Raw genomic sequence first — 14,087 nt, 5'->3', positions numbered from 1 at the left:
CCTACATTACAATATGCCAGTTGGGCAAACTGGAACAAGGTCGTAACTGTAAATTCCCACAGGCCACAATCAAGACTGTTACATAGCAAAACAACAATAACACTTCTATAGTCAGTGTATACTTAAGCATGAATAAATCTGCTAATTCAACGTAAATCTTAGTACACAGACCAGAATGTATGGTTAAATTTTACCAAAATTCATGGCACCTGATGGGTAACTATGTCAATGTGGATGTGGAATTTGTCAAATCCGGACTCTGTGAAATCCAGTTTTCGCTACAATCCCGGACTATACTCTGAATCCCGGCAAAATCGTTCTTAATTGATCATTAAAGCTTGCATTGTAATCCGGACTCTCTCAGTTGCGGATTACGGACTGAAATATACTTAGCTGTCCTAGGAAACATCACTCTCACGATCAGACTTCTGGGGATATTTTTTACCAGCACCTCAGTGTTTAGGTATCTCTATGACACTAGTGTAAAACATGCACTGTTGTCTTAACGTTAGACAACGATGCTGACAATACATTAGAATATATGCAAGTACGTGGAAGTGACCGATGCAGTTACAAGTGTCTTTCTCTTCAAAATCCAGTCGCCTTTGCTGAATGCTTCCGTGCACAGAGGAACACACATTAATGCTGTTTAGCTCTTAGAAATCCTGAAAAGCAACAAACTATATATATAGTCAGAGAGTAGGTAGTTAATTAAGTGCTACTTTGTCTGAGGGCATACTTAACGGCCGTCTTAATAGAAAACTAACACCTCTCCGATATCGTTTTGTCCTCTTCAGTAAATAACATCCCCCCTTGAGGTTTGGTGCACAATAGGCCTTTGTGTTTCCGTCAAATCATACTACCCCGACATGGCCAGTTTAAGGTTATGTGGCTTTGATGTTGATATGTTAATTACCGTACTTGTAAAAGAAGGTTATCTCCAGCCATGGTTTATCAGATGAACACAAACAACTGGACCTTGTAACAGTGGTTAACGCTTTGCCTCGGCACGCTTTAGACCCCAGTATTCTCCACATAAGGTTGTGTCCCCCGTCGTAATATTGTTGGAATATTGCTAAAAGCAGTGTAAAACCATAGTCACTCACTTATTTAAGTGAAGGTGAAGGAGCATTGATTCACATCACATTCACATCAAGATATTAGTATCACCCACTTGACTTAAAACATGAACTCACAAACACAAAAGTTCAAGGTATTTCAGTTGTGATTTAAAGTAACAACTTAGTCATTCACTCAGAAAAACGAGTTGTCAACGTGACAACACTCACTCACTCACTCCCGCATTCACAAGAGTGAATGGAATGAAATTTCCAGCTCAGGATTACAGACACAAGGGGTGAGGGTGGTATCAGCTCGATCTCACGGCGTTGTCACGATAGACACAACCAGCTGCTGGTCATCCCAACCCAGACAGGAGCACCAGGGGTCTCTGTCTACACGGAATTTTAGTACAACATCAATACATTTTTCGTTCAAGGGGTGCGGGCGTATGACTATTATAAAAGATATGTCTGGTCAGCGGATTTATTGACGAGGAAGAACATAAAAGGTTACTGTTGACACAAAGCTGTAAAACAACATGCAATAGTGTAATAAATTAACAAAAATCATTTGAAATACCACTAGCCGGACATGGATGTCTACACAATGTCACAACAACATCAACACTCCATATATAGTTACATTTGTGTGTGTGTGTCTGTGTGTGTGTGTGTCTGTGTGTGTGTGTGTCTGTGTGTGTGCAAGCAAGCGCGCACGCGCCCATGTGTGTGTGCGTTTCATTTGTTTTAGAAATATCGTAACAAACTTCGTGCAAATGAAAATCTACATGTATGTCGTAGCACTGGCGTATGTTTCACCATGTATGTAACTAGTACCATTTAACTGTGATTTGATATATTCAAGATCAACTAAAAGAATATACATGCACGAACTGTAATCTGTCGGTTATAGGTCGTTGTTCACAAGAACAGCCATTCCATCACTTGACTGTCTCGTCCACACTTGAATATTTACAGGCAGATGTCGTATTGCTAAGATATTACCATTTTCCGAATGAGGCAGTATACAAAATTAAACCACTAAGGAAAGTTAAGTCAATTGTTCTTGGAAGTGTTTTATAGCATAACTGATTAACTGACATAGGGCAATTATTTCTGTTTAATAACAATAAAACTGTAATCGTCATCATCCTAATACATTTCACGCGCATTACTGTAGTTACCTAAATATTTATTATTAAACTCATTTATTATTTAAATAAATATCTTGTAAGCGAGATTATCCTTTACGTACATCTCCGATACATCTCCGATTGGTGCACTCTACAATGCATCCGTTACAAATGAAGTAAAGAATTCCTCTGAATGTTTAAAATCAGTAAAACCCACATGAGTAAATGAAAGTGATTGTATCGCCAAACGTTTGGTAATCTTTTTGAGGTCGCCTTTAGAAAACTTTCTTGATAGCCGATTTCGGAAACTGAAAACATCAGTCTAAACTAAGAAATTATTAATTAAGTCCGAGTCCGACCGCACGGATGGATTTGTCTTCAAATGTTACCCTTGATTTAGGTACGTTTCTGGCAGAACTAGTACAGACGGGATTGTCTTGCAAATGACATAGCTGTTTAACATCCAATCAGAATTGATATTCGTAGGCCATGCCTATTGCAAGGGCAATCAAATTGGGCGGCACCCTCGGTGACTTGGCTTCTGCGTGTCATCGTCCATCAGTTGCATGAGTCTATGGTCATGTTGCCAATCACCGGAATGTCACGTCAACACTCGAGTATTTACAGACCGTGACAGCTGGAATACTGAACACTGTTACGAAAACAAAACACAATCGATAGGTTCTTTTCTCGATACAAATGATCAGTTTATGAAAACAACTCAGTTTATAGCACCCACAATTCGTCAACAGTTTCATACAAAACGATGAATAAAAATCTAGGTTTATGTGGCTTTGTAACAGATGTATAAAGAGAACTGATCGTATATGTCACACCCTTGATGTCACACCCTTGAAGTCACACCCTTGATGTCACACCCTTGATGTCACACCCTTGATGTCATACCCTTGATGTCACACCCTTGATGTCAAACCCTTGAAGACAAACCCTTGATGTCAAACCCTTGAAGTCACACCTTGATGTCATACCCTTGATGTCACACCCTTGATGTCAAACCCTTGATGTCACACCCTTGATGTCAAACCCTTGATGTCATACCCTTGATGTCACACCCTTGATGTCATACCTTAATGTCAAACCCTTGATGCCAAACCCTTGATGTCACACCCTTGATGTCAAACCCTTGAAGTCACACCCTTGATGTCATACCCTTGATGTCACACCCTTGATGTCACACCCTTGATGTCAAACCCTTGATGTCACACCCTTGATATCACACCCTTGATGTCATACCCATAATGTTCTATTTTGTTCACAGTAATGCAATATGCAGTTGACCGGAAAGAGTTATATGTTAGCGTTAAAAACTACATACAACATGGAAACCGTTAGAATTGGCCTTTGGCAATCCATGCTTGAGACGACTAAAGGGTCGTTGACTTGATTGACACAGTGTGTGGATCGACAATCGACGATGATTTTTTTACAGGCAGCAGCCATACTACTGTTATATTGCCGAGTACGGTTTTGTACAGAAGACAAAAACTTAAAATTGGTGAGTACGACAACAGACAAAACATGTTGCCGAGTACGCCTTTTACCAAGGTCAGAAAAAGACTAAATATTGCCGTGTACGGCTATATACAACAGACAAAAACATTTTATGTTGTCAAGTACAGCTTTATACCAAGGACAACAAAGACTACATATTGCCGACTACGGCTTTATGCAACAGGCAAAAAACCCGTAATATTGCAGAGTACGGAGTTATACAACAGACAAAAACTTAATATTTCTGAGCGCGGTTCTAGACAACAGACAAAATACCCCGTAAAATGTGGCATTCAGTTGTGTACGTTCTACAACTCGGTGCTGTACGAACTCGAAGTAAAGAGCCCAGTCTGTTCAGGTAATGAAAATGTTGGCATGACAAACTAAGCTATGTTGCGATGTCCTCGATATAACACCGACGGTTATTTAAGTTGTACACTGCCACTTGATTATTAGCTACCAACTGATTTGTCAGTGCAAGGCTAAAGGGAAGTCATCTTCACCGTACATGGATTTTCAAACTGTGGAAACGTCACAGAGGTGGATATATCTACTCGTAACCCACAGCAATGTCAGGAATCAGAAAGCATGGAACCTGTCTAATCATGTCAGTCCACGTCACATCCACAACCCCATCGTCATTGTTTGGTCCGTTCTTATATTGCAAGACTCGCTGGAATTCCGTCACTATCACATTCCAGTGGCTGACTGGCCCAGGGACCTGTAAAGCATGATAGCCCAGCAGCTTTCTCAAGCTGATTCATCGATTTCTTCACGCTACAGCTTTCAACCGAATCTGCACCCTTTGCTGTTTCCTCAGAAAAAAACAAAGGCTAATCCAGCAATTCAGATCATTTCACGCCTAGGTGTAAAAATCTGTATGCATGCTTCGAATGTCAAGATTCAGATCACACCCGCAAGTGACTTTAGGCGGTGATCACATCGCATCTGTATCTTTGTATCCTGACTCGGTGGAAACAAAATAATCGGCAAATAACTCATGCAGGTAAGCGAACGTTGGCCGATCATCCGGGCATTTGTTCCAGCACTTGAGCATGACCTCATAAAAGGAATCAGGGTAGGTAAACGGTCCAGTTGGTCTGGGCATCCGGTAGTTGCTCTTCTCAATCATATCCAAGACTTCATGTCCTTTCCATCCTAGGAGAATATAAATGATTTCAGTACATAATTATCAGCAAAATCAAAAAGCGTCCCCCTGAAAATATAGTCCAACATTTATATTGTACTGTTATAGTGTCTACTTCAGGGCAGCCATGTCAAAATATTAAAAACTATGTGGCCAGGCTATATGATATTTAGTTATTATTATTCAATCTGCAATCTTAATCTTTATCACTATCGCAGATTACATTGTTTTGTCAGCTACCTTGTTCCTCTTTGTCACTTTCATTAATTACTGTATATGACATTTATGGCCTTTATTGGTCATCCCCCTGGGCTGTGTCGGTCATCACATCAACTGTAGAAGGAAGTGCTATTAGTCTCTCTATCTGTCCATTGTTGAATCTCTGCCGGTCTATTGTTGTTAAAAATTATATATATGTATGCTCACATCTATACTGTACGTGAATGTGAGTGTGGAGTCCGGCATTCCGACTGTCTTTGTAGGGACGACCGCGAGCAGGATTATGCCGCTCGCAGGAAAGGCCCTGGGGTTGATCTGGAAGTCCGCTCACCTCATTCATGTATACTCGTTTTTCATGTCTTGTGAAACCAACTAAAGAAGTTTGAACAACTAAACTATGCCTCCGTCTTCATCAACGTATTCATTTGTCTTCGTCATCGTAATGTTCATGAAAATCATGAGCTAATTTTGCAGTCATCCTACCCATGACCCGATGCTCCGTCGACGCACCAGCTATATATGAACTCGTTGACAGTACTAAAAGGCTATATGTGCTAGCAGTGTTTCATGTAAAGCAGATGTAACCCGTGAAAACGTAACTCGACAGAGTAAGGTAGATCATTTCATTTATGAAGCTACGTGAATACACGTGCCTGTCTGTGTGTGTATGTGTTTGTGTGTCTTTGTTCTTTGTGTGTGTCTGTGTAGTAGTAGTAGTAGTAGTAGTAGTAGTAGTAGTAGTAGTAGTAGTAGTAGTAGTAGTAGTAGTAGCAACAGCAGCAGCAGCAGTGCTAGTACAGTCTGTTGTTATTGGCCAGTTCAGGTAACAATAACAATATTTTTCAGTGTCAGTCGGTATTTAAAGGAGAGTCCGTAATGGCGAGATCCAAGGTATGAAGCACCCCAGTAACAACCCAACAATCTGTAATATAAAAGCGTGACTGTCGAGACAGTGGTGTGGCCCGACGACTTGACAATCTCTTCCCTTCCCGACTGCCCTCTTCATCCGGATGTGAATACTGACCTGGATATGGCACCTTCCCAAAGGTGATCAGCTCGTACAGGACTATACCAAAGGACCACACGTCAGACTTGACTGAGAACATCCTCATACTGATGGCTTCAGGGGCCGTCCACTTTACAGGGAACTTGGAATCTAAACGTTGAAAATAACATTTATTCCAACCATCAATGGAAGGTTTCAAATTGAAATGCCTCCTTAAACGATTTCTTAAAGGTATCCTCCAATCAAAGATATTATTGGAAACGGCTCCTCAATCACTCACTCATCCACATATTTAGCCACTTACCCATTCATTCAGCCGTTCACTCACTCACCCAGCCATCCACACACTCACTCACTCACTTACTCACCAACCCATCCACGCACTCACTCACCCACCCACCCACCCACCCACCCACTCACTCACTCACTCACTCACTCACTCACTCACTCACTCACTCACCCACCCACCCACTCACTCACTCACTCACCCACCCACCCACCCACCCACCCACTCACTCACTCACTCACTCTTTGGACCTCTTACCCACTGACTCACTCATCCACGTACTCATTCAGCCTCTCACTCACTCACTTACTCACTCACTCAATACTCACAATCATGGGCTCTGTAGACTTCATCCTCCAGAATTCTGGCCAGACCGAAGTCGGATAATTTGACGTCATAGAATTCTCCTACAAGGACGTTGGCCGCTCTCAGATCTCGATGGATAAAATTCTGACTCTCTAAATATGCCATTCCGTCAGCAATCTAAATGGTTATGGAAACATATATCAGTGACGCGTCTTGTTAAACCACATTTGTGTTTGGTCAGCCAAAAATAATATCATAAGAGACATAATGTGAAATATATATCTGCTGTATGTCTCAATCTAGTGTTGACGTTTGTGTATAGCTGAACGTGACCACGAATGTGCAAGAAAAAGTGAACCCTTTCATCAAAGTGTCTTAGTATCTCCAAGTTAGTCGGGCTGTGGTATAGGTGACTTTAGTTGTACAACTGGGCCTAGATTTTGGAAGAGCTCTTAGCGCTAAGATAGTCGTAAGTTATTGTTAATGTATGACACTACGACTATCTTAGCGCTAAGATAGTCGTAAGTTATTGTTAATGTATGACACTACGACTATCTTAGTCTTACGAGATCTTCGAAAAAATTGGCCCCGAGCCATGTTAAACAAAAGGATCGTGACGTTGAGGTGATCGTAACTCCCATACCTTAACACAGATTTACGACTGCCCTAACGCAACGATCTCTTTGTGGAACACCATAAATGCATTAAAGACATTTATCTGAGACTGTTCTACTCACCTGCGATGCCATGCTGACGATGTTGAGGAATCGGATCTTCTTCCCCTGGTCCTTCCTGATGTAGTCCAGCAGGGAGCCATTAACCATCAGCTCTGTGATAATCAGGATGGGCTCCTTACTACTACACACCGCCCTCAGCTGGACCAGCTTCTTGTGACGCAGCTTGTGCATTATCTCGGCTTCCTCCATGAAGGCCTCTGGAGACATGCTTTCGGGCTTGAGAGACTTCACTGCAACGTCGATCCCGTTCCATAATTTACCTGAACAAAACAGTTATGAACATAATTACAATGATCACTGATCATTTTTAATGTCAACATTCAGTAAGTGTCATCATGAAGCATATTGCTAAGATTTACATGGCCTTAATACGTGTTCAAGAAGCTTTAAAGGGCAAAGAAGAAGCTACGGATTGTGAGACTTTGTTCCTGTGATGGATTTTACCATTGGTAGAAAAAACAGAAACACGTGAGACGTACCTTTCCACACCTGCCCGAAATGTCCAGCTCCAAGCAGCTCAGATGTGGTGACAGCACTTCGTGGTACTTCCAAATCCCTGAAGGCAACGGCGGGTGCGGACTTAGGACACGCTCCCTTCAGCACTACACACACACCGTCGGCGTGTTCTAGAAGAATTGGGAAAATAATTACACATTATCAGTGCGCCAACATGGCAATAATAGCCGGCCCTTTCCAAAGTCTATGTGTTATAGTAGTGTTTAGCTTGTTACTCTGCATCACTAAAATTTACACAACCGCAAACAGCATAATGTCGAATTAACCCACATCGGCCTAACTGGGCGTTCAGTGGAGTGCGTAATAGTATATCCAGAAAAGCATGTTTACTCGTATAATCGGACAAAAGTTTGAAAACAATTGATCAGACTATAGATGGCAATTAGGTCGCTCAACCAGGTATGGCAGGCTATTTAAGATACCAGTTTCAGAGCACAGGGACTACTAATGATACAGTTTATAAACATCTTCTATTTTCCATGTCACTAGTGGGCGTGTGGAAAAGATACTACGGTCAGGGGCATATGCATCTGACTTACTTTTGTGATGGTTTATTAGTTCGACCATGTTAGAGAATACTCTCTTTGGGTTAATAAAGCAGCCACCATTGTCCTTTCTCCGGATGCGATAGTGTCTAACACTTGGCTCTGCACCTTGGTCTCGAACAGATAACACAAAAGACGTTTTGTCTGAAACACAGATGGATAGAACTTTGAATACTCTTGGAACAGGATGTGAAATTGTCAAACCAGGTAAGGAGTATGGAATCCGATAAGGGACATTGTCGTGTTGTCGCGTTGTCGCCCTCTCAAAAACAATCAAATGAGGCAAAAAAATAACCAAAGCGCGATAATGCGACAATGCGACAACGCGACATTTCGTCCATTTGTCGCATTCAAATCAAATATTCAAATATTCATTGTTTCTGTATTTACAAGTGTTTGTACTCGCTAAATGGGAGGAATAAAATCTTATAATTCACTTATCCTGTTGCTTCACGAGTAAAGAATCCGACGTTAAGAGTTGTCATGATGTCTCACGGGTAAATGGTCATACGTTTACCTTTTACCTGATGTCTCACAGGTAAAGGGTCATACGTTTACCTTTTACCTGATGACTCACGGGTAAAGGGTCATACGTTTACCTTTTACCTGATGACTCACGGGTAAAGGGTCATACGTTTATCCTTTACTTGATGTCTCAGGGGTAAATGGTAATACGTTTATCTTTTACCTGATGTCTCACGGGTATCTCACGCTTCAATGATCATACGTTTATCTTTTACCTGATGTCTCACGGGTAAAGGGCCATATGTACTTGATGTCTCACGAGTAAAGGATCATACGTTTATCCTTTACTTGATGTCTCAGGGGTAAATGGTAATACGTTTATCTTTTACCTGATGTCTCACGGTAAAGGGCCATATGCACTTGATGACTCACGACTAAATGGTCATACAGTCATCTTTACGTGATGACTCACGCGTAAAGGGTCATATGTTTACGCTTTACCTGATGCATCACGGACCAAGAACATGCCGGGTTCGATGCCAGGGGAAAACAGCAAATTAGTTGATTCGTTGCGATCAAAGTCAACCCACCAACTGAAAACAACAAAATAAATGACACTCTTGTAAGAAACACTCAAGGGTCTTCAAAAACAGCAACCAAAGCTTGCACAGACGTAGATGCATGGCATGCGATCACATAATGGCGAAATCGCTTGGTGTCCAAGCATCATGCATTATCATTGGACATTCGAACATCCAGTAGGAAATACAAACAAAGTTACACATTAAAAACCTAACAAAACATAATCGTTAATATGTATATATGTTGATAGAAACAGAGCCTCTTTGGGAACAAAATGACACGACAGAATACAGAAATACCGCAATGACTTGACTGTCACAAACTGCTGAATTCCCATGCTGTATTTCGAATACGAACCTTTTGTCTACTGATAAAACGGCCACTGTTAAAACAAGGATCCGGTATCCAGAGGAGAGTCTCTTGTCTACAGATGATACGACCATTGACAAAACAAGGATCTAGTACCCAAAGGAGCGTCTCTTGTCTACTGATGATATGATCATTAACAAAACAAGGATCTAGCCCTTATTCTCGAATAAGAAGCACTAAGAATACTGAACTCTGATTGTAGCCAATGTGTTAGAAATGGGCTAAAGATGTTCCTAGGACTCCAAACGTTTCGAGAAAAAAGCTAGCCTGGTATCCACAGGAATGTCTCTTGTCAGCTAATTCCAACTGGCCCTAGTGACCATACTACTTGTACTTACTCCTTGGTTTCTGTCGACTGATCGTCCTTGCACACATAGTTACTGGGGATGTAGCCCCTCTTCCCCGTCTCGACGTTAGTTGCCAACCACCAGTCGTTGTCCAGACTATAACACATTTAACACAACATGCTGAGTTCGATTCGTCATACGTTATAGACCTCAGTCATACCAAATACATTACCATCATATATCTGCCAAATACGTGGTCGTTCTCTCCTTGTGTCTGGTACGTAAAGGTCGTGATAAATATGGGAGTACAGACATATTAACACATGTGGGTACGCTTTTCATTATATAGAATATGTTAAGAGTGTAGTATACAGTCAGAAACGAAGAAACTGTGCAACATAGTCCTCTATGTTAACAATAATTAGTTCTTAGGAATATATCACATTGCTGTATACGCAGCGGTGTGTCGAAATTTATATATCTTTAGGCCTTGGGTCAAGAGTAATTTGGAACCTTCTAGAATATGTTTAGACTAATTCAGCTCAGTACAAAATTCTACAGCAGGTGTGTGTAACTGAGCCAGTGCATACCTCCAGCATCTCGCATTAGGGTCGGTAACATAACCTAGTGGTTATAGCATTCGCTCGTCACGCCGAAGACCCGGGTTCGATTCCATAAATGGGTGTGAAACCTATTTCCGGCGTCCCCCGCAGTGATGTCGTTGGAATATTGCTAAAAGCGGCGTAAAACTAACCTCACTCACCCATCTCACATTAAATCAAGACCAGCAGTGCGAAGACTCCGGCAAGGATCATTTCTGTCTTTCCTCGACATCCTGCTTTGGCGGTTCCAAGAAGTTTGGCCACTCTTATTGTAGGGTGAATATTATTACCACTTTTTGCTCTTACCACTTCTGTTTTGTTATTATTGCCTTTACAACTTGCCTTTGTGTGACATTGTAATTATAAACATGAAGAAATGAAACTGTTGAGACACAAACCAAGTCACCTTGAGAATGTAGTGGTTAAAGGTATAACACTACTAATTTGTTGTCAGTTGCTTTCACTATAAATTCTTTCGTGTGGAGATTTAGGGCTAAGCTTTTGTTTTAATTGGGAGTCACGCGTTACCCAACACGGGCGACTAGGTAAACATGATCGAAAATCAATGACGATTGTTGGCCTGGGGATTATCGATGTTTTCACGAGGGGAAACACCCACGGTTTACAGACCAGTTAATACTATTTGTAGGTAGAGAGAACATCCTCTTTTCAATTATGCGCGAATGGACAACTGAACAAAGGCCCAAGGACGTAGAGAGCAGGGGCTTTCATATCTATATTTTCAATGAGTGAGTACACTGCTTTGTTCAGCCTGTCACGGTATCACTGTTGTACTTGAGAATGAGACTAAGAAAGACGAAAGTTGACGTTCACCAAGTTTGTAAATACATGTCGCAGAAAAGGATTTGAAATATTATGCATCAAGGACTTCTTTTAGTTGACTCATTTCCTTTTTGATATTCTCGTGTAACCTGATAGCAAACGACTGTATGGCGCTGATTTCCTGTTTAAATTTGCGTAATAATACCAGAAGATATGACATGTATATTCAATGTTTTTTTTTATGATGAATGTTGATACTGAAAATGAATCAAATTTGTAATAATCTAATTATTTTATAGCATTTGGATCTGGAAGTAATTTAATGGTCCCGATAAACAGGTCAGGCTGCCTTGATACAATTAGCATACGATGCCTGTTTACTTTACTCGGAAATGTGATACAACTTTCTTGGGTGGATAAGTGGCAAGACGGATAAGTAGCAACTTTTGCCATGGTCCCATGGAGTTTTACTTATCCTGGTTGCACTGTATCACTATCGTAGTATATTTGTCTTTGGATTCGAAACTGAATAATCCTGGACACACTTTATGTTCCAAAGAACACAACAGGCGTATGTAGCCGTACTGCGGTACCTGATGACATCGTACAACGCTCATGGACAGGTGGGAACACAGCGAATTTCATCAAGCAATTGGTTATTGGTTGGTTGTTGGTGGATTGTAGTTTAGAGCGGTAGTCAGCAATATTCCAGCTATATGGCGGCGGTTTGTACATAATTGCGTCTGAAACCGATCAGTGATCAACACCATGCGCAGTTAGGATACGCTGATATATGTCAGCCAAGTCAGAGAGTCCGGTCACTCGATCCCGTTAGGTGCATGGTATAGTTAGCATGGGTAGCTAAAGGCCCAGTTGTAACGCGATTCGTCACGGGTGTTAAACGTTATATGTGAAATGTGAACATTTGTATGAACAGCCGCGTTTATTCGTAATATTTGTTACAAAAGATTGGCTACATACGCCATTTGTTGCTTTGAATTTATCGAACTAAACAGCATCATACATGTTAGTCACATACCTTGATTCATCAACGTAAAAATAATCTCCTTTCTTGAAGGACAAATCGTCTTCGCTTGTGCCAGTAAAACTAAACTGCGCCAAATACTTTAATCCTGTAAACAAATAACATTACTATTAAGTGTGTCAAGTAAATATGAAAATATATTAATACATTTCTCTTCGTTAAACTCGCAGCTGTTTAAGATTACTTTCTTTTTTGACATATGCATGTCATCATAGAAAAAAGACTAAAAAATGTATTTCCATGTATTATTACATTCAGCCAGACATGATTGATATATTGAATAGATATCAATCAATATATCATTATCGCACCCGTTAATATTCGAATATACTCAACAACACAAGTTTGGGATCGAATACACAATGCAATTTAGTAAGTGGTCAAATATAACGCGACTTTGCTTGTCGTAAGAGGCGACTAACGGGATCGGGTGGTCAGGCTCCCTGATTTGGTTGACACATTGACACATGTCATCGGTTCCCATTTGCGCACATTGATGCTCATGTTGTTGATCACTGGATTGTCTGGTCCAGACTCGATTATTTACAGACCGTCGCCATATAGCTGGAATATTGCTGACTGTGGCGTAAAACTGAACTCACTCACTCAATCAAATATAACATGTAGTTTTCGGGATTACACTTTCTCATTAAAGTACAGATTCTAGCATTTTAGTTGGGTTCCGTCTCATTCAGGATTCGAACCCACACACTCAGAATCAGGCACCTAATCGCCAACACACAAAGTCAGCTGTCTAACCTATTCACACAGTTAAGGATCATGACAAATTATATTAACGATTTTTCTTATTAAACTGTGTTCAAATATATCGCAAAAAGTAATCTTGGTCCCTAAATTGTTCCGAACATGTCAAGCTACAGACTTACTTTGTGGCAGAGCTGGGAGAGGTCGATCAGGAGGAAGAACTGGTTTCTTAGCAACCACAGCCTTAGTTGTCTTGTGAGAAGCAGGAACCTTAGCACCACCAGTTACAGCCTTCTTTGTATTGGATGGGGTGGTTCCACGGCTAGGTTTCTTTGACCATTTATTTCCCATTGTTTCTATGGCAACCTTTCTGAAATGATTCAGTCTGTTTCATCAGGACAAACCAATACGTCCTTTGATCACCAACCTATGTGAAGAACGCTAAATGCATACCTTTGAGTCATTTGACGTATTACATATAATGAGATGTTTTATCGGAAATCGTATTTTAATAAAAACTCTTCACACACAATAAGCAGAAATTTATAAGTGTTCTACACACTGATAATATAACGATCAAATACCTACCTGCCGTGTCGTATATCTCTTTTTCAGTTAATGTAAACCTGTATCGATCGTCAACTCGGTGTAAATCTTGGTAAACGCAGTGATTGTATGGTCAGCGTCAAGTGTGTTTGTGTGCGGGCTGTGACACGAAGTAATATAGTCACACACCGTCACGCATGCTGGAAAACCAAGTCTATATTTAGTCCAAACGTAT

General features: G+C 40.9%; 1 protein-coding gene across 1 annotated transcript; it reads right to left on the bottom strand.

Moving 5' to 3' along the window:
- Nucleotides 1-3,920: 3,920 nt before the first annotated feature.
- LOC137292075 (tyrosine-protein kinase Yes-like) lies at nucleotides 3,921-13,657 on the bottom strand. The gene is made up of 10 exons (XM_067823619.1): nucleotides 13,489-13,657; nucleotides 12,596-12,689; nucleotides 10,223-10,327; nucleotides 9,435-9,526; nucleotides 8,463-8,612; nucleotides 7,887-8,033; nucleotides 7,408-7,667; nucleotides 6,694-6,847; nucleotides 6,097-6,228; nucleotides 3,921-4,864 (listed from the first exon to the last, which is right to left on the bottom strand). Exons 1-10 carry the CDS (start codon nucleotides 13,655-13,657, stop codon nucleotides 4,644-4,646), a joined length of 1,524 nt encoding a protein of 507 aa, XP_067679720.1. The 3' UTR covers nucleotides 3,921-4,643.
- Nucleotides 13,658-14,087: the final 430 nt, after the last annotated feature.

This window comes from Haliotis asinina, chromosome 7 (assembly GCF_037392515.1).
Source record: "Haliotis asinina isolate JCU_RB_2024 chromosome 7, JCU_Hal_asi_v2, whole genome shotgun sequence".
NCBI classification, from domain to species: Eukaryota; Metazoa; Mollusca; class Gastropoda; order Lepetellida; family Haliotidae; genus Haliotis; species Haliotis asinina.
This window is presented reverse-complemented; position numbering and strand designations above follow the sequence as displayed.